Source organism: Squalius cephalus (genome assembly GCF_949319135.1).
Source record: "Squalius cephalus genome assembly, chromosome: 12".
Taxonomy (NCBI): Eukaryota; Metazoa; Chordata; class Actinopteri; order Cypriniformes; family Leuciscidae; genus Squalius; species Squalius cephalus.
In genome coordinates, this window is record NC_137133.1 from 26,606,051 (window position 1) to 26,632,300 (window position 26,250).

Below are 26,250 nucleotides of genomic sequence, written 5' to 3' on the forward strand. Positions count from 1 at the left end.
TTAGTTTCAGTAGTCATGTCAAAGCAATAACTAAATCAGCATATTATCATCTGAAAAATATTGCAAGAATTAGATGCTTTGTTTCCAGACAAGACTTAGAGAAACTTGTGCATGCTTTCATCACCAGCAGGGTGGATTATTGTAATGGACTCCTCACTGGCCTTCCCAAAAAGACCATAAGACAGTTGCAGCTCATACAGAACGCTGCCGCCAGGATTCTGAGCAGAACCAGAAAATATGAACATATCACACCAGTCCTCAGATCTTTACACTGGCTCCCAGTTAAATTTAGGATTGATTTTAAAGTATTATTACTGGTATATAAATCATTCAATGGCCTAGGACCTCAATATATTGCAGATATGCTCACTGAATATAAACCCAACAGATCACTCAGATCACTAGGATCATATCAGCTAGAAATACCAAGGGTTCACTCTAAGCATGGCAAATCTGCTTTTAGCTATTATGCCAGCCGCAGCTGGAACCAGCTTCCAGAGCAGATCAGACGTGCTCCTACTGTAGTCACTTTCAAATCCAGACTCAAAACACATGTTTAGCTATGCATTTAATGAATGAGCACTGTGCCAATGTTCGTCCGACTGTACTGTACTGTATTTTATTTTTTATTTTTCTAAACTGTTTTAATTATTCTTATTTCTTTTTATTATTTTAATTTCTTCTATGTAAAGCACTTTGAATTGCCATTGTGTATGAAATGTGCTATATAAATAAACTTGCCTTGCCTTGCCTTGCCTTGCCACCATGTCAGGTTCTTGTGAGTAAGTTGTAGAGACAGAGATGCGTGCACATATCTTGTGAAAACGTGAGGAGCAAGGGACAGCCCAAAAGTTGGAACCTTGAACTGGTAGGTTTGACTCAGGAAACTGAAATGCAGTAACTTTCTAATGTAATCTGATGCTGATGAACAGCAAAAAAAAAAAACATCATCGGGAAATGAAAGTATGCATCTTTCAGGTTGACACACACAAAGCCAGAGCCATCGATCTGAAATGGGCAAAAGACTGCAGAGCAGACACAGCTCTGTGAGAGCCTTTCTCAGATGTTTAATGCCCAAAAACAACAGGTGAGTCTCATGACCATTGTACTGGAGAAGATTAAAAGGACACAGCTAACAAGTCAGTGGGAAAAAAATGGCAATCAAGCTGTGAGCCACTGTCACTCATTAACAACCCTTCGGATAGTACCGTAAGGTTTTGTGATGGTAAAGAAGCAAGAAACATAAATAATAATACGATTCCTCCGGGTAGAACTGATAGGCAATTCCAACGAAAATCTCACGAATGAGAAAAATATATCAACAATGTACAGTATATGTTGTACAATATACAATTCACATGTACAAACACTTGAAACAACTGAATGGATAATAATTAGGTTAACAGGAGGCCGCTAACTTTTAAACAGAAAACACTTCATGTCCCAAATTTAAAAAAGCTAGTACCTGAAATTCAAAAATCGTATTTCAAACATGTAAAATGTATGTTTAAACTCTAATTTGTGTCTTATATGATAAAAATGGTACTTAGTAAATGGTACTTATCTTAGCATGGACTACACTGAGCAAAAAACTAATTACGAAAGTGCTCAGATATGTGCTTTTCTGGGAAAATGCACATTGGCATGTGTGAAACGTTATCACATGGAAGTACTTACCGAGATGAATGTGGTGTGTGATGTGTAATTGACTATCAAATGCACAAAAACGTTTGCGTCATTTAATGATGCTCGTGCAGCATTGTTTTACATGGGGTTTTCAGTCAAAATTTATTTTATAGTTGTGGGTACGAACAGAGCACTTGATATCAACTCATGATGTACATTAAAATAAGACTGATTGAAGCCTGATGTCACCACAAGACCAATGTGGCAAAGTGATTCATTTAAACAGATGAGACCTGCTTTTTAACACCTCTGGGCTGATGTGTGCTCATAAGAACTTATATGGCATAACATAAAACTGTTGTTGCTTTGATAAACAAATTTCAATTGCAAGCATGAATTGTGAGAGCATTCAAGTAAATAAATGTGTTCTGTTTCTCTTACCCAGAACGCTGAGTTTGACTGTCTGAGTGAAGTTTCCAGCTATGTTTGTAGCCACACACCGGTAAATGCCACTGTCAGTCACACGTGTTTCTGTGATCCTCAAGGAGCCTGATGGCAGCTGAATGTGTCTATGAGAGAAGAGGTTACATTTGAAAGGAGGAGAAGAGGCTAAAATGTAAGACTAACTGTTCTTTGGCATACTGTGTGTAAAAACACACAGGTGCTCCCAGTTTAAAGAGAAGCTTCCGAAATTATCCCTCTGTTTACTTTCATGTTGAGCTGAAAAAGGAGAGTTTAATTACTGTGTAATTTTATCTGACCGCAGTCTTTCTGCCTCTAGGCTGTAAAGTAAACATCAGCCCTTGAAAAACAATGCAGAGAAAAGCAAGCTACCTGCATACAAGATTTATAGTGTTTAAAAATAGGATACAAGTCTTATTTATAAAATGTATGCACAATGAGATTTGATTCTGTACACCAACTGAAAAACAATGCATGCAAGCTTTTTTGTGCATATATCATGCACGATGACTTAATATTGTGAAATATTATTACAATTTAAAACAACTGTTTTCTACTTCAGTATATTTCAAAATGTAATTTATTCCTGTGATGCCAAAGATGAATTTCCAGCAGCCATTACTCCAGTCTTTAGTGTCACATAATCATTCTGATATGCTGAAACATCCACTGATGAGACAAAACATTATGACCACCTGCATAATATGCAGTTGGTTCTCTCATCGATGAGGCATGGACTCTATAAGTCCCATGAAGGTGTCCTATGGTATCTGACACCAAGATGTTAGCAGCAGATTCGGTCCAGCACATCCCACAGATGCTCAGTTGGATTGAGATCTGGGGAATTTGGAGGCCAGGGCAACACCTTGACCTCTTCATCATGTACCGTAGACCATTCTTGAACAATATGTGGCAGGGTGTATTATCCTGCTTAAAGAGCACCCTTACACCAGGGAACACCATTGTCATGAAGGGATGTGCCTGTTCTGCAACAATGTATAGGCAGGTGGCACGTGTCAAATTTACCGGACACAGGGTTTCCCAGCAGAATATTGCCCAGAGATTCACACTCCCTCATCCGTCCTAGTCCCACAGAGCATCCTGGTGCCATCACTTCCCCAGGTAAACGGTGCACATGTACATGGCCATCCACATGATGTAAAAGAAAACAGGACTCATCGGACCAGGCGATCATCCGCTGCTCCAAGGTCCAGTTCTGCATGTCCAGTGTAGGTGCTTTCGATGGTGGCATAATAGGCACTTTGATATGCAGCAGAGTGTGATGCACTATTGTGTTGTGACACATTTATCTTATAACCATCATTAAAATTTTATGTGACGTGCCACAGTAGACCTTCTGTTGGCTCAGACCAGACAGGATAGCCTTTGTTGCCCTTGTGCATCGATGAGCCTTGGGCGCCCAACACACTGTCACTGGTTGTCCCTCCTCGGCCACTGTTGGTAAATTCTCACCACTGGTGACAAGGAGCAACACACAAGAATACACACAGAGATACTTTGACCCAGTCGCCTTGCATAACAATCTGTTCCTTGTCAAAGTCGCTCAGATCTTTATTCCTGTCCATTTCTCCTGCATCCAACACGTTGATTACGGGAACTGAATGTCTGCTTACCACCTAACCTAGTACCTAGACGCTCGATGGTGTTTTATGCCCCCAATGGCTCCTTAGAGGCAGCTAACCCTACCCTCAACCTTAAACCTACCCATCCCCTCGCTGCCTGGAAGGTGCCGTTGGGGGCATAAAACACCAAAGACCTACCTAGACCTTAATATGGCCTTGTTAGGAGATGATCAAGACATTCACCTGTGACTGTTCATAATGTTTTTGCTCATAAGTGTATGTTGTCATTATAAGAAATGCAAGAAACATTTCTTATTGTTATCAATGTTGAAAAAAATTGCTGATTAATATTTTTGGTGGAAACCGTGATACATTTTTAACAGTTTTTTTTAATAATAATGTTAAAGTCTTTACAGTGACTTTTGATCAATTTAATGCATCCCTGCTGAGTAAGTATTCATTTTTGAACCAAACTTTTGAACAGTAGTCCAAGCAATAAATGATTGACTATGTTTACATGCACAAGAGCATTTGAATGCTTAGAATGTGGTCATATTTAGATTATGTATAATCAGATTTTGAATTTCTGCAAGAATCTTTTTTGAAGATTATTAATTAATCATTTAGGAAAATTTACCATGCATATGGACATTTCATAAATTATGTATAGTAACAATCAGAAAATTATTGTACGTTGATATCCTACTCATTTCTTTATAAATAAGATCCCAAGTATTTGTGTATTTTTCACAAATACCTTGAAATGTTCTTCCTGAAATCTGTGAAGAAACACAGAGACATAAGCAAAATTGATACCTGGGAGAGAAGGGGGAGATGAGCTGCTTGTCTTTGGCCCAGGTGATGATGGGAGGAGGTATGCTCTCCACCTCACACGGCAGTGTGACATCTTCACCCACTGTTACCGACATCTCCAACAGCTTGTCTGAGTTATTCTGCATCTCTACACCGCTCGGCCTGGGCTTCACTACAAATTTACAAAGACATACAGTATGCAAGTACAACAGGGTGAGATTGGAGGATGCACCAAACTAATACAAAGGAAACAAACAAAGCTGCAGTAAACATTAGACAATTTACAGTTTCACAGAACCTCAGAGGACCGGTAAAATTGATCAGACAAGTAAGTAGATCAAGCTGCTCTGACCGTAGACGGTGAGCTGGACCTTTCTGGAGCTGTATCCAGCAGCATTCGTGGCTGTGCACACAAACTCGCCAGACTCTTCACCACTGGGGGAGACAATGTGAAGACTGCCATCCTCAAACAGAGAAAACACACTGCCAGTCAGATCCAGCAACTCCCCTCGCTGAAAAACATCACACATTCATTTTATAGCAGCATACGGGTGCAATGTAAGGCTGAAATAGTGAGACTGACCTGCAATTTTAATGGTTTTGTATGTACATGTAAAATTTGAGAAGACAAAATATCAAATGAGCACCTAACTAAATAATGTGATCATATTAAAGTTTTAGGATTTTGAAAGAAAAACAATCACTAACATTAATATGCTAACAATTTTTTTTTTCTTACAATTAAAAATTACATTTAAAGGCACACTATGCAGTTTCTCGTTTTCTGTTCCTTGACTCTTCTGACCGCGCTTTCTTCGTTTTCTTCGTCGACTCTGCCATGATTCACGTCTGAAATACGTGCTAGTGTCTTCCATAGAGGCTGCTTCATATGTTGTTGATGTATGTGCCATAAAGCAAGTCGTGATTCTTGCGAGATTTGGCGGGGCGCCACCGCTCAAACTTGCATTGCTGGTTTTGCCAGTGGCTTTGCTATCGGTTTTGATTCGATAATTCGATGATGATTCGCCCTACTACGAGTTTGTTTACCATCGAAATGATTTCTAAGCTGTTATATTAAGGTACAAATCTTGCATAGTGTGCCTTTAAAATTAAAACCCTAAGCAAAAACCGAAACCAGAGCATGATGGGCTCTGTGCCAAAAAGTTTAAGTGCTGTTTTTCTGACCAGATAAGCATTTCATCAAAGTCAATACCCTAAAAAAGTGTATTTTCTGTCCAAATCCTAATTGTATGATCATGTGTTTGTGTGAGAGAAAAGAGAGAGAAACAGAAATGAGATACATGTACCTTAGACCAAGTGATATCTGGTTTGGGGACTCCATGTGCACGACATGGCAGAGAAATGGGCGTCCCTTCAATGGTACTGAATACTTGAGGGCCGTGTTGAATAGTGGGCATCACTGGAGAGAAAATGTAGAAACACTTGGTTTAGTATGAGGAAGGATTTAGAAAAAAAACTAACCTGTGCAACACTGCACAGAAGGTATTTTAACAGTTTTTAGGATAATGTTCAGGCCATGTACTCTATCCTTTAATAATGTAGACTCAGACTTTCCATCAGTGAATGTAGATTGCTTCCTTAAGACTGATTGCATTCAAAAAATGAGATTTTTTGTCTTTTTTTTTTTGTTATTTCTCTGCAGAAGTGCTCTGCTCACACTGCTGGTTCTGTTTTTAATTCTCAAATGAATGAATGATGAAGGCATCTTTTGTGGAGCAGGGGGAAATAAAGGCTTATTATATACAGTCATGGAAGGGAGGAAACAGAAGACTGGGCTATGTCATAGTGGTCTGGAACCACAGAAAATAAATCCTTTACTACAGGCATGATTCTGCATTGTCTTTTAAAGCATAGATCTGATTTTTTCAGTATTCCTTGAGAATAGAATGTTCAAAAGAAAAGCATTTATTTTCAGCATTATTATGATTCTTTTGTAACATTATAAATGTATTTACTGTCACTTTGATCAATGTTACTAACCCCAAACTTTTGAATGGTAGTGTATTTCATTATTTGTGTATGTATTTGTTTTACGTCTTACCGTAGACGTTGAGTATGGTAGTGCGGTTGCTAGATCCCACCACATTTTCGGCCAAACAGGTGTATTGCCCCCCATCCTGCTGACTGACCCGTTCTATATGTAGACTACCATCACGTCTCACAGTCGCGTATGGACTTGATGTAACCTGACACACACAAGCACACATTTAAATCACGTTTAATAATTGTGACTGTAAAAATATTTAATGACTACTTGAAATGCACAGACTTCAGGGCCTATGTGTGTGCACATGTGTTAACTCACCAAGCCATTGTCATGTAGCCAGTGTCTCTCAGGAAGGGGGTTTCCAGCTAGTATGACACAGGGGAGAGTGACCTGCTGGTCCTCTATCACACTGACCACTGTGGGACTCAGAGCTATCAAAGGAGACACTGCACACAAAATACACATATTAGGATGGTAATTTATACAGTATCATGGAAGTATTACAGATACACAAATACATTCAAAAGTTTGGGGTGGGTGAGATTCTTTTTACAGAAATTAATACTCTTATTCAAAAAGGCTGCATTAAATTGATTAAAGTGGCAGTGAAGACATTTGTAATGTTACAAAAGATTTTTTATTTCAAATAAATGCTGTTCTTTTTTTAAACTTTTTATTCATCAATAAATCCTTAAAAAATGATCATGGTGTCCACATAAAAAAAATCAAGCTACTGTTTTCAACATTGATAAGAGTAATGTTAACCACCAAATCAGCATATTAGAAGGATTTCAGAAGGATCATGTGACTGAAGACAGGAGTAAAAGCTGCTGAAAATAAATTACATTTTAAAATACATTAAAGCAGTTATTTCACATTTGTTTTACTGTATTTTTGATCAAATAAATGCAGCTTTAGTGAGCATAAGAGACTTCTTTCAACACATAAAAAAAAAATCCTACCAATCCCAAACTTTTCAATGATAGTGTATATGAGAATGCTACAGATAGTTTCAATATGGTAGTTTCAAAAAGTTTACCCGCTACACATACCACACTGACAATAATGAGCCATTACACCAAAACCTGAGGTATTATGCATCCTATGATTTATCCTCATGAAGAGCAAGATGTTTTTTAAAAAATAAACCTGATCATATTAAATGTGATTTTACTAATTCAATCAGTCAGAGTATGGTTAAGTCTCCACTGGAAACAACGGCACTGAAAACTCAGTGGACTGGCCACACCTCTGTTGTTTTGCTTGTTAAATTTCCATGGATACCTTGGAATACATATAGAGAGTGTCACAGGTTATTAGGGCTCAGCAGAGCAGAATTATGGGACGGCTGAGAAACGCTGTGAGACCTCATTAGTGACCTTTAGCTTCAACTCGATGTTATGTTGTTTTTACAGGACCACAAAAATGCAGTCATTCCCTCACACACAGAGATACGCTTACACAAGAGACACTTCTGATCTCACATAGTGTTCTTCATCATGACAAAACCAACTGACCTTGATGAAGTTTTGGTATGATACTTATCGTTAGAAGCCTCCAGTCACAGTGAAAACTGTATTGATCAAAAATGCCTTCTCTTGTAATATACACATTAGGATTATTTATTAAACCAACTAAAGTTCACCAACATGTACTCCAATAATATATAAGAGCAGGGGGTCAGAATCTGACAAAATGTTATCATATGTTTTACTTTTTATGTTTTAATTTTCAGGCTTAATTTTGCTAAAATCAGGCTTAAAATCAGCCCATATGATGAAATGATGTTCCAAAATGCTGCTTTCTTCAAAAACCTTGGAATGAGCCATTTTCTTAGGTGCATGTAGTATTCAGTATTAAAGTATTCACATTGCAATGCAATTATGGATGTTTTAGTGTTCACATCTGGTGCGGTATAGCCCTCGCCACAGATAATGAATTTGAACTAAGTCTGGTGTTGGCCTCTGGTGTTGGATTATTGCATCTTTTCTCTCTTAACCAGAAACGCATGTACCCCTGAGCCTTTTACTGTAAAATCATATGGACCCAAACATCACAACTGAAACTTATGGGCCTCAGGCCAAGAAAATGTGCATGTGACTAAGATAAAGGAAGTGCAAAACAATTAATATCCCACACCAGCTTCTTCCTTCAAGTGAGCTGCTGACAGAAGGATCAGCATAAACATGTAACATAACTCCTCAGTCGTAAATGCAGCATATTTCAGACATCATACCGAGTCCAGTGACAGTGACTTTGGCCTTGGCCTGGATTTTGCCAAAGTGGTTTTGAGCTTCACAAACATAGGTGGTCTCATCCTCTACCCAGAGGTCTAAAAGGCAAAGGACAGAAAATCATATGAACCTTTGCAATTTGTAAAATTCATTACAACACTACTTGTATCTTCTTATAAATAATGAAAAGTAAATATTAAGAAATGCAACTAAATGCAACACACAAAAAATATATTTTCAGTTTAAAAGCATCCAATGCTGAATTTCTCTGAAAATATTTTTCTTCAGTCATCAATTTTATAAATAAATAAATATATACAAAAATAAATAATTAAATGAAAGAAAAAATATTAACAGTTTAAGTGTTATATATTTCTTAAAAAAATCCTTGTGTTAAATTAATATTATAATATCAAAATTAAGATAATATAAGATATTATAAGAGAAATTAAGTTATTTGTTGATAAAAACTCAGGTGAAGAGAGAGAGAAAAGGAAAACACTCTGGTGGCACTGACTGGTGATGAAAAGGCCCCCATCATTTTTTTTTGTGACAGTACTGGGACCGCGGTGCTGAGAGAAGAGTGAGACATTGTCATCTCGTCTCCAGGAGAGCTGAGGTTCTGGATGGCCTCTTGCATGACACGGCAAGGTGACGTTCGTGCCGATATCAGCAGACAGATCTGATGGTTTTTGTGTGAACTGAGGAGTAGCTGTGGAATAGTTAAAAGATCGAAAGCTTTTAATAAAGAACAAAACAGTAGTCTGATTCATTTATATATACAGTAGGGGTCTTCAATAGACAGTTAAAAGACATCAGTATTAAAAAGGCGTCCCCTTGCCACAGACTTGAGACTAGCTTAAAATGTTCTTACTCAAACCACTGCCTGCTGCTTCTGATTGCTTTTAGAGGGGAAAGCTGCCCATAACTCCTGGTCAAGAGTTAGCTTTCTCCGCAATAATAGCTTACTGGCGAAATAGATTTGCCAAACAATTTGGTGCATTTCTGTGTTTGTGCTCTGGAAAGCGTCAAAAGGTTTCTATTTACAATGTGTTTTTGCAGCATTGAGCAATGTAGCCAATCATAAACATATCTGTTGACTTCTTGAACACAATGGGCAATCAGAGGTGTTTATGGCCATGTCCACACTAATACGTTTTCGTTTGAAAACGTATATTTTTCTCTACGTTTTGGCCTTCCGTCCACACTGAGACGCCGTTTTTATTAATGAAGACGAAGCTTTTTGAAAACGCACTCCAAAGTGGATACATTTGAAAACCCCGTTTTCACGTTGTAGTGTGGACTGTGAAACCGGTGGTATTTAAAAACTATGACGTAAATTTAGTCATGTGACGCATATTGTACCAATAGATATTCATGTTTATACCAGTATTATGCCTGTTATGTGCTATTCACTTTCTCACTGTTGCTAGATATTCTACATTGCACACTCTTCATATCAGTCCTGCAAAGATGACAGAATTTACTCACATTTGCTGTCCTGCGGCAATACATGAGAGCAGTTGCGTTTTAGACCAAACATATGGTGACTGTGTGCGACCTGGACCGCATCAGTGAATGGTGAGATATTTTACTAAATAAAATTATCCTGTCAGAAGAATTGCGCGATATTACTTCATTATTTATTTTTCCATCTGAATCATATCAGTGATCTTTTGTGGGGTTTTACGCATACGCAGTAAGGTGAATTTAGCGTTTCAGGCGTTTTTCAAAAGTTTCTCATCCACACTGAAACGTACGAAAACGCCTGAAAACACTAGTGTGGACGGAGAGTGTTTATAAACGAAAACGCCGTTTTCAAATGTATCCGGATTAATGTAGATGCAGCCTAAGTTAGAATCCACTCTGTTTTTGTCCAGTGGCGAGTTGAAGTTCTGCACGTTGGCAAATCCTCTCATCATAACAACAAAAAAAGTGTAGGTTGTGCGGTGCCACGTAACTAGATAGTATATTTCAAGGAAATGTATCTAAATGTGTTTTTAAAGGGGTAGCACATCTCCTTAGCCTTACCCTGGAGTTGGTTCACCCTCCACCTATATGAGTTCAGCTAAATGTCTCAGTCAAACACAAGGTATATGACACTGTACGTCATAAATGATTACTGGAATTGGTATGTAATTTAATCAGAGGATTTTGGAGGTGGGGGAACCCTAATTCGAATAAAGGGTTTGTAATATAGCCTTACATCCCACATCCAGCGTGATGTACCCCTGTGCAGATCCAGCTGAGTTCACCGCCACACATGTGTACTCTCCTGCATGTGTGTCCAGAGTCTGCTGAATGCTCAGAGTGCCGCGCTGAGGGTCCATACTTAAAACTGCAGATGGCTTCAGCTGCATGTCACCTGAAGATCAAACATACAGTATATTAGGGCTGACAGTGCCAAAACAGAAGGTGTGCATAAATGACAGTAGGATGTCCAGAGGTTTAGGAGGACACTAGCTAACCTTTGTACCACAGGACGTCAGGATGTGGAACTCCCGTGACCCTGCACTCCATAATGGTTGTTTGTCCAAGACCAATCAGCAGGTCAGAGTGAGGGACTGTCACCTGTGGAGACTCTACATAGGGGAAAAGATCACAGGAAACTTAATTAAAGACTAGAGTATAACTATAGGGTGGGACTGAATGAGTCAAATGTCTCACTTATTTAGAGTTGTGAGAAGTTTAGCAGTAAAAAAAAAAACAAATAACATTTTAGACCTTAGGTTTGGGATTTTTTGCTTTCATTTAGTGGTGTTACACAATTTATCTCTTTACTGACCGACGTAGCTGACAAAAGCAGTTTTAGTGTCAGTTCCAGCCACATTACTCGCCAAGCATCCGTATGTCCCAGCATCCTTTGGCCCCGTGTTCCTGATGACCAGTGTGCCATCAGTGGTCATTCTGTGCCTAGGTGAGTAAAGCACAACAAGCTAGGAACACTACAGTAAAGGCTAACAAATAGAGACAAAAGTAAGACTTGTATTTGTTACCTGCTGGAGCCCATAATGAACATATCATTGTGTATCCACACCACCATGGGTGAGGGGTAGCCTTTGGCCGAACACCTGATCCAAACTTCCTGACCGGTGCGGAATGTCTGGTTCCGAGGGTCAACCGTCACCACTGGTGGCTCTAGTATGAAAATGAGGTGATCATGATGTTTGATAACATAACCAAATGGACCAGCTGTTTCTAAGACAAGTTCTGCAAAATGAAACTTAGTTGCTTCTTGTACTTTTCAGGACACTTTCAAAGTGAAATGTCCAGTGAGCTAAAAGCATGTTCAGTTTTATCCGAAACAGATAAATGTGAATCTGGCAATGTTTTGTCAAGTTGGTTGATGTATTTATCGTGGCAGTTCAGAAATGAAACGTCCGGCGGTAAGTGGCGCTAAATGGCTAATGCTCTATCACATTTAAAAATAACATACCACCTACACTAAACCCTACCTTAAACTTAACTAAAAAATGCCTTTGCTGAAGCAACCATGCCATTTTAGATTGTTTCTTCAAGTCTTTGATCTCTTTTATTGTGAATCGTACTCGAGAGCTCTGCATCACAAGTGTAATGCTGTATCAGGTGAGTCTGCGAGCAAGTTTATTGATTTGAAAAGCTATACATATTGAGCTGGTTATGTGATGCAAACATCACAATGTATTGCTTTAGAAGTCATGAGCTTTGGTAAAAGTGATTTGAGGTCATAACACAAAGAACCTTGTGAAAATAAGTCTTTATTAATCATAATTTGTGTGAAAAGGAATAAAAGTTGTTAGTGTTTTACTGCCACTAGTGTTCATTTCAGCAGGAAACTGCAGTGAAGTGTATATATAAGTTCATTTTTGGAGTTTTGCAAAAAGGTAGGTAGAGACGTGTTTTTTCAGTGAGCTTATGTTGGATAAAATGGTTCATAAAAAGACAGATACTTACCTGAGCCATATCTAAGGGCCAGAATACCCTAGTAACTGCATAGAAACACACTAAAATCCACTCACAACACCTTAGAAACTGCTGGCAACACCTTATCAATACCACAAACAAACACAGCTCAAATTTACTAAAAGCAGTGGTTCTCAACCAGGGGGCCGGTGTTGACTAGGGGGCCTCAGCAAACTTCAAAGGGGGCCTAAAGATGATTTTGAGGGGGCCTCAAAATTATTTAAAGTAATTTTAAAAAAGTGCATTTTTAATTTTTGTCGTTTTTTTTTTTTTTTTTTTTTTTGTCTTTAAAGAACCAGGATTCCCACCGTCTTAGAAAACCTGGATTTAGGAAAGATTTAGGATTGAGGAAACCTTATTTTAACCAGATTTTTAAAAAGTCATGCAAGTTATTAAAATTGTAATTGGGGGGTTCTTGGAGTGAAAAAGATTGATCACTGTACTAAAGTAAATTTATTATCAATCTGTCAGGTAATATTTGACCTATCAAACAGTTGGATGAGATTTACAGACATTAGAAAATAATTACATTCACCAACAAATATATAGTCATTAGTACAATCTTAACTCCAGTGTGTGTGTTTGTAAAGAACATAACTGTATCCAAGTAATGTTCCCATGTGGTCTCCACAATACCCTTTTAAAAATGTCCTGCTTTACACCCATGATATGATTCTGAAGCCAGCCAAACATATTTCACAGCAATTCTCCTATCAAGTCTTCTTTTTTACAGAAACACTAAAGTGGGATTATTGGTTCCAGATTCTCTGAGCTGCTGAAGCAGAGGCATGCTCTTGATCAATTCATGATGTGCAGCCCCTGCTGAATGAGAGTGTTTTCTCACTGCTGAAGCCAATCTGATGCATGTCTCTACTGTTCTCTGACCTCCAGTCTCTGCCTGTCCCATATGCCAACAGAGCAGGATGTGACATCATTGGCAGAGACAGGAAATACACATTATAGCTCTGTTCCAAAACCTAGTGATCTGCCTATTATTGGTATTGTCTTCTCTGTGAAGAATACACGCAATGCTGCCTAAGAATATCAGGTATCTTAGCTATAATGAGATATTTTAGGGGGTGTTTACACAAAAAACTGACAATTTTTATGTTTTGCAAATTCATTTCCACAACAAAGGAGTTTTGGGGGCCTGAAAACACAAACTTTTGAAAACGGGTTTCAAAGTGCAAGTTTTTGAGAACAATACCATTATCGCCTGTAAACTACAAGAATGTGAATTTGTGAAAATGGTGACGTCATGCGCATGAGTATTATGTGTTCAGTCTATAAGCATGTAGTGTTTCTTTACAAAGTGACATCGCCAACTACTTGCCTAGCATGCATAATACAGCGTTTTTAGTCATTTTCGTGGATCCGTGTGAACGGGGATCGTTTTGGCAATGTTATTGTCTGTATGCTAAACTTTTCAAAAGTGTAAAGGAAAAACGTTTCCATTTTTTAGTACATGGTTGTCGTGTAAAAGTGCCCTTAGTATGCAGAATAAGTTGCCTACCTTTCAGAACAGGACAAAACGCTGCTTCTGTAGGCAGATCACTAGGTTTTTGGAACAGAGCAAATCACTGCTACTAGTCAGTAATATGGCTAACATTACACAATATTGGAACAGAGATTTAAAGGTCTTCTGTATTTCAAATGGAAAGCTTGACAGGGATGAGTGATGTAATTTCCAAAACCCCACTTTGTCATGATTAAAGTGGACACAAAACGAGACCTGGCAGACTAAAAGAGTATTGTGCAAGGGAGAGCCATTGTGTGTTGCATGCTCAGGCAGTCAAAGCATTGCCGTTGAGAGGTCACTTTGTGTCTAGTAGTAAAGCTGTAATTATCCCAAGTCTTAGTCACTAAATTGTACTCTAATAGACTTGGTCTGCCTAAAGGCCAAATTTTAACAACTCACTGATGCTAAGCATCACTAACACCTCGTCATCTACACTTTTTTGCCTGAGGCTGCTGTAATTCAAACAGTTACTATGTTTCTGTAAATTGAATGTCTACTGTATGCAGATTAAAACACATTTTTACTATGCAAATCCTGTGGCAGCAAGGTCTATCTGGACACTTAAAATACACTTAAGTACAGTGTAACTGCAGTAAATATCAAAATATTTGTTTAGACATTAACACATATTTACTGCAAAATGTTTAAACTGTAACTTTATACTTCATGGCAATGTAAATAGCAAAAGTAGTTGAATACCCAATATTAAATGGCTAAATATTCTTTGGGTCTCTGGACCCTCTAAACACAGACATGTATATCTGACTGGGACTGGGGATGTAAACGGTGTGTGTGGACCAGGGGTGTGAAGTAACGAATTACAAATACTCACGTTACTGTAATTAAGTAGTTTTTTTCAGAAATTGTACTTTGAGTAGTTTAAAAATTGTGTAATTTTACTTTTACTTGAGTACATTTTAAGTGATGTTTTTCCTTCTGTTTGTGGTTGTTACTCGTTACATGCTTATTTTAATTTTATTTTTATCCATCAACGTGATTGGATCGAGTAATCGGTCTCGTGACTGTCATCAAATCAAATTAAGCATAGAAAACTTAAACCGCCTATTCCTGCTGTTACTCGTGACTGCTGTGGAAGTGCATTCTTCAAGCATCAATTCAATCCAGATATCAGCGTCTTCCTCTAATATGCTAAGGTACATTTCACATTTCTGCTTACTATGATATTTATATAGGCTGGCCTATCTACAGGGCCTGACATTTGGTGTGAGGTTGGGGGTATTGCGTGACGAGTTCATAAAGCGGTGAATTCCCACTCCCATTTACTTCACAATCACATATAGAGAGACGCGCATCACAATCTGTGCACTGCCGCGTCTCGCGCTCGCCATGCCGCCAGATTCAGTATCAGTGAACTATCACCTAATGAACCATGGCGTTAACCTGAACTGCGTTTCTGTCAGTGCGTGACTACAGCTCGTTAATAAACAACGTTTTTTTTTATTGATCCATTTCATACAATCCGCCTTCATTTAGCAAGTGCACTTGCGCAAAAACATTTTTCATGTTCAACTTTTGTTTTTTTGTGTGTGGATGCTGCTGATAAATAGCCTGACTACGTCAGACTTCCTACTTCCGCTAATTTCATTTCGCTCCTGTAGTCAGTCTGAGATAGCAGCGTATCTTTCAGTTTTCCACCGGCCTGAAAACAGCCGGGCCAATCAACGAACAGAGGGCGGGCTGAGAGCCGTGACGTAGACGCTGATTGTACCGTGGTGGATGCGTACTTGCGTAGATTTACTTCACATAATCTGCAAAAGTCGTTCACAGCCATGTTCACTCCGGTATTTCGCTCGATGGTTTAGTTTTTGCATCATACATGTGTTTACAGTGGAAGTTCGATGCGGCTGAGCATGCGCATAACACACGCCATAACCAAACGTTATGTGATTGGCTTACGGGTAACCAATGATTTTAAACTTCAGACAAGCGCCCCCCCCCCCCCCCCCCCCCGCGAGAGAGAAAACACTTCTCTATTATGCTATTCCAGACTCTCTCTACGAAGCAAAGTGAAGTAGCAGAGTCTGGTATTACCAGGCTAGCTGATAAAACAGCTTCGCTGAGACTACAAAGAGACATGCATTTGTGTGTGTGTGTGTGTGTGTGTGTGTGTGTGTGTGTGTGTGTGTGTGTGTGTGTGTGTGTGTTTGTTTCTTTTGTAAAAGTTTCCCGGATATAACTTATTACAATGTGAGTAAATGTAGCCATGTAAAATGTAAGGGATGATGCCACCCTTCTAGATCAATGTGCATTTACATTTAAATTGTAACATATTTAATAGCATGGAATTACAGTGTAATTAGTGTTAGCTCACTATCTTAGCTTTTTCCGTGCATTAGGTGAGGTACCGTTTTGGAGAGAAATTGGGTATTTTTTTATCTCTCTATTTAACCCATCTCATGGTGTGTGATGCTGATCTATCATATGAGTTTCTAAAGATTTTTGAATTCTTTGCACAGTTATGAACATTGATATTTTATGTGCAACAAGCATGCTCAGGCTCAGTGGCCTTTCGCCTAATTTTAAATGCATTTTTTTTTTTCGAACAATATGATTTAAATGGTGATGAATGTACTGATTTGATGCATTTTAAAAAGATGGATGATAGATATTCTTCAATCTTTCTGACAAAGAACAAAATATAATGTGAATTACAGTATGTACAATGTTTTTTTAATTTATAAATTGTAGTGCACAGTGTTTATTATAAGGGGGTAGAATCCGCAGCTCAGTACTCGCTACTCACTACTCATGAGTACTTTTAAATAAGCTACTTTTTTACTCTTACTCTAGTAGTTTTTTGGACAGGTACTTTTTACTCTACTCACACTACATTTTTTGGAATGTAATGGTACTTTTACTTGAGTATGTTTTTTCAGTACTCTTTCCACCACTGGTGTGGACAGTACAGGTCAAAGTAATGTTGGATTAGGGCAGATGACTCTGTGGACTGGCCAGGTATCACTATGTCAGCAGTCCCACTTCAAAGGGCCCCTAATGACTAGGACAGCACAGGAATTCCAGCAGGTGGTGATTACACACACACACACACACACACACACACACACACACACACACACACACACACACACTGTGTCAGTCCAACAGTGACAGCTGTTTAAAAAGCCAAAGACTGACACACAAAAAGACTACAAAGTGGCTTAAAGTGTAGCAGCAGAACAAAAATAGAGGGTAAGGGAAAAAGAAGCAGAGACTGATAGACAGGGACAAGCAGGCAGAGATAAACTATTATTTCTATTTAATTTAAATGTAACTAAATTATTGTTTTAAAATGGTGTGTATATGTATGTGTATTCCATGTAACAAATGATTTGGCCAAGCAAAGCATTTTTTACTATGTAAATAAAGCTTCTTGATGAATTTCGAGAGATAAAGACAAAAAATTATACTGAGGCAGTAAAAAAAACGAGAGAGAGACAGACACACAGAGAGAGAGAGGGCAGAAACCGAGACAGAGCCAAAGAGAATTAAAGGGTGATGCAGGGAAAACCCGTTCCTCAGGTCTTGGGAAAGAATGTTGTGGAAAACTAAGAGACTCATCACTCAACAATGAGGTAAAATTATACAGTTAATGTCACTCCCGCTCTCCTGCTAATAAAACTCAAACCCGGCCCTCAGGGGCTTGACACATTTAATCTTCATAAAAGACAATCTAAAGTCACATCTATCCATCAATATCACCTCCAAACCACATACTTTCAAATCAAAACAGCTTATTTTTAATTCATTACAACAGAGCATGACTAATAAAAAATTGCCTCAGTATGAGAAACAGAAAACAAGCCTTGATTCTGTAAGCAATATGCAACACATAGGTCAGTGAGGTCACATAATTAATAATCTCTGAAGCTCAAGCGAACTAAGTCTTTTATCCCACTTATCTTTGGTTGGGTGTTATGAGACGTTTTCTTAGGAGCCATTCAGAGAGAACACAAATGTAAAAAATGTTTAGTATTTAGAACGCTGTCATGTGCGAGATGCTGCAAAAGACGCGAGGTGAGCGCAACAGTCAAACTTATCTGTGTACAGTATGCTTACACAGAAAAACAAAGGAAAAGCAGCACAGTGGAATGCAAAAACACGTTCTCTGTGAACGACCAATTAAACTTCAGTTCTGGTCTGTTAAAAAGCCCACTTCTCTTTTCATTTGTGATCTCATTTGTAATTTTTCTTTTGTATGAAAAGGTTATTTTACCCAGTGAGAGAAAGCAAAGTGATCTGCCAGCGTTGTATACTGTCAGAGGAAGTCTTGTTAATTCTGTGTAAGAAAGGGTCACAGAGCCTGTTTCAATGGAAACTGCAGGATTGCAAACAGTGAGCAAGCCCAGCATAAATCACTTTCACAAGTGCTATAAAATATTGCAGTGAAATACTACAGAAAGGATGCAGTGAAAACAGATCTTGTGTTAGAGAGAAGCGGGAGAGTGAACTGCCAAAAGCCCAGTGGGAATAGCTTTTTCTCTGCATGTATTAAAATAATAACTTGAATTGAAGTAAAATGAGCAAAAATTTCATTATATGATTGCATAGGCAGAACGAATATGCGAGTAAGCTGCTCTCAACAGTAAAACTGTTGTAATGATCACTCTTTTGTAGTGTATTGCTTTTTCAAAAATACAAACACACTGACCTTGCACATTGAGGTACACACGAGAAGCGGAGACTCCACCCTCGTTGGCTGCGATGCAGGTGTACCAGCCGACATCATCAGGAGTGACTCGCTGGATTTCCAAGGACAGGTTGGCGGTGACATGTATGCGGTGGTCCAATTTTGCATCCACGTCCCCTCTCTGCCAAGTCAGGTTAAAGTGCACCGTGCTGGTGACCAGACATGTCAGAACGACATTTGCACCAGGATACGCTGTCACGTTTGAGGGCACTGTGATAGCAGGAGGAGGCTCTGCACAGACACAATGAGTCAAGGAAATGTGATTATCAATCTCTTTATCTTGGAGCAATTGAATTCAACAGCTTAATTTGAATCCATTCACATTCACTAATTATTTTCCAGACCTCTCTGAGTTCTCATAAGGTCTTTGGATGTCTGTGAACTCTGCAGATCTGACAGTTTGTGCAATGAGTCTGAAATGTGAAGGGGAAACGGGGAGGGTGTTGACAGATGTGTGGATTAGGGCATAAGTGGGGAATTTATACAGGAAGACACATACATTTCATAAGGGAGGTTTTCTCTGTCACTCCTGCTAATCGTGTCACTGACCCAGCGACAGCACAGTCGGGGGAAACAGCTCAGAAAATGGGACAGGGAAAAGGAGACATGTCTGTCTTGATAAACTTTTGGTCAACAATGAACCTATAAGAAAAACGTGACTTATAGGTGATCATTCCAGCTGAAGGGGAAAGTCAGATTCCCAGATTCCACGGTAACCCTGGGTGTTATTAAGGCTGTATCTCACCATAAAGTCAAGACAGCAGAGAGGAGCTGGAAGACAGGAAGTGAGGCTATTTGTGCAAGGAGTTTGTATAAGCACTGTCGGGGACAGTGTGGTGTCAGGTTTCCAACAACGCCACAATGCCATGAGGATACAGTCCTGTTTATTTTTGCAGTCCTTGTTCAACACAAAACCAGACCATTTCTCTTGTATTGAAATGAACAGTAATATAAATCTAACCTGTCTTCCAAGAACAAAATCTGATTGCAGTGATACGAGGACATTAGCAATGTCTCAAAAAATCTAGTGAGCTATCTACCTAAACAGATTTTTTGAGCATGAAATTCAGTCCGATATTCAAATACGATTTGTCTGAAAAAATGGCAGACGAGCTGAATGAAAATGAAAATTCACTTTCTGACAGTAGGTGACACTTATGAGAAAACAGAAATATTTTTGTGTTACTCCGGTACACAAAGCACTATACAAGAGTCGCATTTGCATGCTTCTAATAGTCCCAAAAATGCTGTCTAGGTAGAAAAGGATTATATACTGTAAACAGACATGAATTTAGACTTGTTAGGAGTTTAAATGTATATTAATCTTTACTGCTAGAGTGCAAATAACTTTTATCAAAAAAAAAATTAAAGCTGAACGTGTAATTTTTGTGCATCATAAAACTGAATTGTAAAAATAATTTCTTGAACACATAACCACTCACTCGCATGCATGAGATTGTTCATGGGCAACACATGTGTTGCACAGAGCATGAAGTAAACCATGAAGTAAACCAAAGATTATAATGGGCCATTTCATCTGAGGAATCCAGTGCTCTCTCCGCTTTGGGTGAAATGAGGGCAGATTTTTGGATGCTTAAATCTGAGTGGAACACATTGGGATTCTGGCTGGGTGAATTGAACTCACACACATGTAAGGTAAGTGGACTCATGAGAAAATATGAGAGAGAGAGCTTCTAGGCATGTCAGATGTGGGACATCTCAATAATTTGCCTCATATGTATTCCTCACATGTTATCTATTATGCAGCAGTGTATAAGGTTGAAATGCCTGACCATTCAGTCATGCACAGAGTTTAGCAAAGGCAGCATGCTTCAGTGCTCTCCTAATGGTGGGCATCTCCCTGAATCTTTGCAAACATTGAATGATTTATGTTCAACTTTGTTATAGTGTATACCTCATCATGTCTGTTAAAGGTACAATATGTAAGAATTTGTATCAAAATATCCAAAAACCACTTGCACAGTGTTATATATTTCTTTCAATTATGTACTTACACTATCCTAAATGTTTCCAAGGATTTGTAAATTCAGAGAAATTCACAATTTTAAATAGTGCCTGTCCCTTGTCACTTGTCACCTGTCAATGACGTAATATCCGCGTTATCCCTGGTTTCTGCTAGTAACCATGGCGACAGATGTGGACAACTACGTAACGTCTAGCGGCACGCTCACACTGTTGTTGTTTCGTTCAAACATTATGGACCATAGCAAGCAGACTCTGGGACAAAAGGAGAACTAAAACGAGAATCAATATCGTCATGCCGTTTTCGAGATGCCGAGGGCTCCACGTCCGCGACTAACTTCGACTTGACAGAGACGCCGCTCTTGCATGTACTTTATTAGACAGGTAAGCAAATGTTATTCTAATGTTGATCTAGCTTACTGCTAGTCTCATATCGCCAACAAACTAACACAAACTAAAACAGCGCTGCGTTACCTCACAAGTTTAATTCGTCAAATAAACTGACCAGTTTGAGTAGTAATTCAGCAATTGCGGGTAGTTCGGTAGAATGAAATGTCCTCATTCCTTAATATCCGCGGGACTCGCGTGTGACGCTGATATTTGTCTTTCATTAGCAATCACGCCCTGCTTCATACCACAGTCATGTTAAAAAACTAGGGCTGTCAATCGATTAATTTTTTTAATCGCGATTAATCGCATATTGTCATGAGTTAACTCGCGATTAATCGCATTTAATCGCACATTTTTTTAATTGTTCTAAATGTACTTTAAATTAATACTTTTCAAGTTTGTAATACTCTAATCAACGTGGGCATGGATAAATATAGATGCTTTATGCAAATGTATGTTTATTATTGAAACCATAGTCAATATAGAGCATAAGGATGAGATGTTTCAAAGGTCACAGATGTTTTTCAAAGAACTTGTTCATGTCTATTAGACACGTAGAAAGAACAAAAAAATGGCAGGTTACCATTACTTCTCTTTCTTTGCACTGAGCAATTTACTAACACAAACATGTTTAGATTTTTGCATGACAGGGCAGCTCTTCTGAAAATGCTAAATGTACATTTATTATTTATTAGCCTATTACATTGTAGTTTGTCTCTCTCTGTGCCCATTTTGATGAAGCTAAATTCTCAATAAAACTGATTTCATTGGTATATTTTACTGTTTCTGTTGTCAAACAACGGAATGAATTTGAAATGGTGACTGAAACGCGACCCATTAAGACATAACCAGCTCTCCCTTCCAAGATGTTAAGTTAATCTGCACAAAAATTCTGATAATCGAGCCGTCGTCTGGTGAAATCAAATTCACATAAGATAAAGACAATATCTGTGCTCTGATTTCGGCTATACTTGTAAAAATAGAGAAGCAACATAATATCTGTGCTTAACTGAGTTAAAGCGCTGCTCCTCCGCGCGAGACGCAGACAGAGAGAGAGAGAGCGAGCGAGAGAGAGAGAGAGAGGTGCGCGCGCGCGCGTGCTGAGAGAGCAGTACCGGCGGTACCGGTAGATTCTCAGAAACTAAATAAGGTTTGGGCGCTTTGTTGAAGGGAAAAAATCGCTAAAGGGGTCTGCAAAGTCGCTAAGTTAGCAACACTGTGTATCTCCATTTCTCCAACTAGGGGTTGGGCCTAGAGGTCTGCTACCCGACCCGAGCCCGACGGGTCCCGAAAAATGTGCGGGTTTCGGGTCGGGTTCGGGTTAATGTTTAATGAACAGCCTCGGGTTCGGGTCGGGTTCGGGTTTGTAACTAAGAAAAACTAAATAGGCTATATATAGTTTGCGTGCCGTGTGCTTTGCCTGCTTTCTGTGTTGTGGTGACCGGCACGCGCGAGAGAGAAAGTACATGCGTGCGCAGATGTGCAATGTGCACTGCATACACAGACTGTCGATGCCGTTCTCTTCCTTCATAACTCATACTGAGAAGGATATATTTGTTTATAGCTCTGAAAGCGGCACTACAATTAAAACTTTCACAGAGATCTCAAACAGGCATTTAAAACACCAAATATTAAGAATTGGCATATCGAGCAAAATAATATGATTGATCTAAAATTGTAGGCTATCTCTCCCTCCACATGCTCACCGGCAAGATGCACCGACATTAAATTTCTTTGTAGGCTAATAGGCCTATGTGTTGTAACCCAGTCATTAAAAAAACGATTTAGTTTCATATTCATGTTTAAATAAAATAATATATATATTTTAAATTTCATGTTGAGATTATATGAAAAGTGAAAAGCATGAATAAGATAAGATGATCCCGAAAATATCGGGAGACAAATGGAGTGGGCAGACATGATTTTGATCACTTCATTAAGTTTGTTTTTTAGAAAGTCTGTCTTTAAAGTGAATTTCGTTTTGTATTAATTGTATCTTAATTTTAATCAATGTTTCATTAACCAATTTCTTGAATTTAATAAATGAGAGGCTAAATAGGCTATAGCAGGCAATATAATCAGGACACGGAGTCGCCGGCGCGTGAACTGGAGCTGGTCCGAAACACAGTGTATAGGCTATAAGCTACTTGCCTCACAGACTTGAGACATAGGCTATATTATATAGAAAGCATGAAATGTGTACTTTTAAACAAAACAATTCAAAACGAAAGAAAACAGACTGTGCTCTGCTTATGTAATGAAATGTGAATTTCTCTCTGGCGCGTTCACTACTGCGAAGATCGCGAATCAGCATCGTCAACTTAATCTTTGACACAGAAAACACTTGTTTATTAATAAACAATTGAAATGTCTCCTTGATATATTTGACATACTAATAATCATTAGGCTACTTTTCCCTGACAGCTTTTTTAGACACCCTTAGCCTATATGTTACATGAACACGTTACCACCGCTATAATATTATTCTTCGGTGTTCAGTTTATACAGGTTTTCTAATTGTTATTTAATATTATATATATATATATTATATATATATTTTTTTTTTACATTTCGGAAAAAAAAAATACAGACCGACCTACCGACCTTTTTTTTTTCTTTTTCTGGCTGTCACGGCAAACCAAAATATTTTTAAGGATGGCCTTACCGTTTCACGCAATCATTAAATACAACATATTGCAAAAATGGTAGTCTCGGTACGTTAGGCTGGTGTGAGAAACAGAGTGGACCTCGGGTTCGGGTCGGGTTCGGGCTTAACATGTAAATGTAATTGTCGGGTCGGGTCGGGTCGGGTTAAATGATCTCGGGTACGGGCCGGGTTCGGGCTTCAGTTTAAAGCCCGTGCAGACCTCTAGTTGGGCCACGGGTCAAACAGAAAATACGCGCTGCGTTAATCGCACGTTAAAAAAATTAGTGCCGTTAATATGATTTTGCGTTAACGCGTTATTAACGCGCTAACTTTGACAGCCCTATAAAAAACATTAATATTTTCACTCATCCACAAACATTATTAGATCCATCAGCATGACGGCAAGTTCCATGATTCAGCTTATCACTGCATCATCAATCTACGCCTTTGTTATTGTAAGAGGTTAGCGACCCCTAGCGGTGAAAAAATGACATATTGGGCCCTAACTTGCACCCAGCGCAATTGACTTTGTACACCGGCGCATGTATCATTCCTATTTTGCACCCGCACACAGCGGACTTTTCCCTCCACAGACGCACGTCGGTAAATTAGGAAATTAACTTGCGCTCCCGGGGGCGGTTCAGCGCAAAGAGGAGGCGTGTTCCAGCGCAAACGTTCCCCGGTGCTATTTTGCAGGTTTAGAAAACAATTCCGCCACTGACCAGGAAAAACCTAGTTTTAAGTCAGTGGCGCGTTGCGCATGTTATTCATATGCTATTTTAAGGGCGCATGCTTGGCCATAATCAATGTAGCGTGTGCACAACGCGCATGCACTTTGCTTATCTCATCTACACACAGATGCAGCAGTTCTCATTTTTAGAAAACCATACATTATTACAAGGAAAAATATTAACACACGAGGGAAATCATTGTTGTGTCCATGAAGATGTGAAAAAATAGGCATAAATCTAGTTTACACATTTACCCAAATTTTTATACGCCTGTTTAACCGAAGCTAATTTGGGTGGGTTTCTCCTATCCCCATACAATGTCACTTCTCTGTGTTTTACGGCCATGACATAGTCGATTGTCGAGTTCCCGCGCATAGGTTTAGTTACCTATGATCACGCGCGTGAACTCGACAATCGATTACTGTGGACTTCGACCGAAAACAGGAAGAAAATACAGGTATGTGCGCTGGCTGAATTAACATCACTTTTATTAATATCTTTTACATCTACTGCAATCAGATTCACCCACGTTCACTCTGAAGGAATCACTCACATGGCTGGGCACTTGTAATGACACATCAAGGATGTTAAGAGGCTAAAAGCAGGTTTAAAACTTGCCCCATTGAAGTCAACAGGGTGCAAATTTTAAAAAGAGGATAACAAGGTGTAGGCAACACAGATTTTTGTCGTTGTTGTCGTATAATAGCAACAGCCCCCAAGACCCACCCACAAAGTTACTTGCGTTTCGCGCTTGATACTTGCGTTTCAGATCGTTAAAATAGGGCCCATTGTAGCTTTAATGTTACTGATAATAACAGGCTATAATTATTATATATAATTATTATATTATTATATAGTTACAAATGAAAGGTGACTTTCTAACCAGAAACATCAAGGAAGGTTTGAGCCCGTCCTGTTCCGGCACTGCTGATGGCGATGCACTCATAAAAGCCCTCGTCCTTCAAGGACACCTGAGCGATTTCCCATGATGCATTAGCAGACTCCCTGAAAAGATAATGAAAATGTAAAGCCATATAAAATAAATCCCTTCCCAAATAAACACCCAAAGACACTATCATTTGAAAGCCATTTTCTACACTTATGTAGCATTTTTTCCACTAATAATGTTAGTCAAGGTTTCTTCCTATAAAAAAAACAGTATTCATTTAGATCTGAAGGATCATGTGGCACTGAATAATTGGAGTAATGGCTGCTTAAAATTCAGCTTTGCCATTACATGAATTAATTATACTTTAAAATGTATTAAGATAGAAAACATTTTTAAATTGTAATAATATGTCACGTGATTTTTTTTTTACTGTATTTTTGATTTTAATTTTTTTTGGGATTTTTAAAAAAATCTTACCATCTAACTCCAAACTTTTGAACAGTAGAGCATGTCACTTTGCACAACATGTCAACTATCAATCTACCATTAATTAGCATTACCTGAAAAGTTGGTCCACACCTACGCGTAGTCCCTCTCTAGTGAAACGCAAGGTATAGGGGATCAGGCTATCCACAGAACACGTAATAGCCCCCTTCTGCAGGTAGTAACCTGGAGTGTGAGTGGGCATGCTAACTTTAGGCGCATCTAAAAAAAA

The 26,250-nt window shown here is 38.8% G+C and overlaps 1 protein-coding gene across 2 annotated transcripts in view; it reads right to left on the reverse strand.

The window, feature by feature from the left end:
* The window catches only part of hmcn1 (hemicentin 1), a 135,862-nt gene that overhangs the window by 75,057 nt on the left and 34,555 nt on the right, over positions 1–26,250 (reverse strand). For both annotated transcript variants that reach the window (XM_079887365.1, XM_079887364.1), the window contains exons 9-23: positions 26,096–26,240; positions 25,530–25,651; positions 18,857–19,126; positions 11,723–11,864; positions 11,512–11,639; positions 11,195–11,308; positions 10,933–11,091; positions 9,244–9,438; positions 8,729–8,824; positions 6,811–6,938; positions 6,547–6,691; positions 5,792–5,904; positions 4,837–4,996; positions 4,488–4,656; positions 2,068–2,195 (exon numbers count right to left, since the gene is read on the reverse strand). In XM_079887365.1, coding sequence (XP_079743491.1) covers positions 2,068–2,195; positions 4,488–4,656; positions 4,837–4,996; positions 5,792–5,904; positions 6,547–6,691; positions 6,811–6,938; positions 8,729–8,824; positions 9,244–9,438; positions 10,933–11,091; positions 11,195–11,308; positions 11,512–11,639; positions 11,723–11,864; positions 18,857–19,126; positions 25,530–25,651; positions 26,096–26,240 — 2,214 coding nt within the window. The remainder of the gene's footprint in view (positions 1–2,067; positions 2,196–4,487; positions 4,657–4,836; positions 4,997–5,791; positions 5,905–6,546; positions 6,692–6,810; positions 6,939–8,728; positions 8,825–9,243; positions 9,439–10,932; positions 11,092–11,194; positions 11,309–11,511; positions 11,640–11,722; positions 11,865–18,856; positions 19,127–25,529; positions 25,652–26,095; positions 26,241–26,250) is intronic.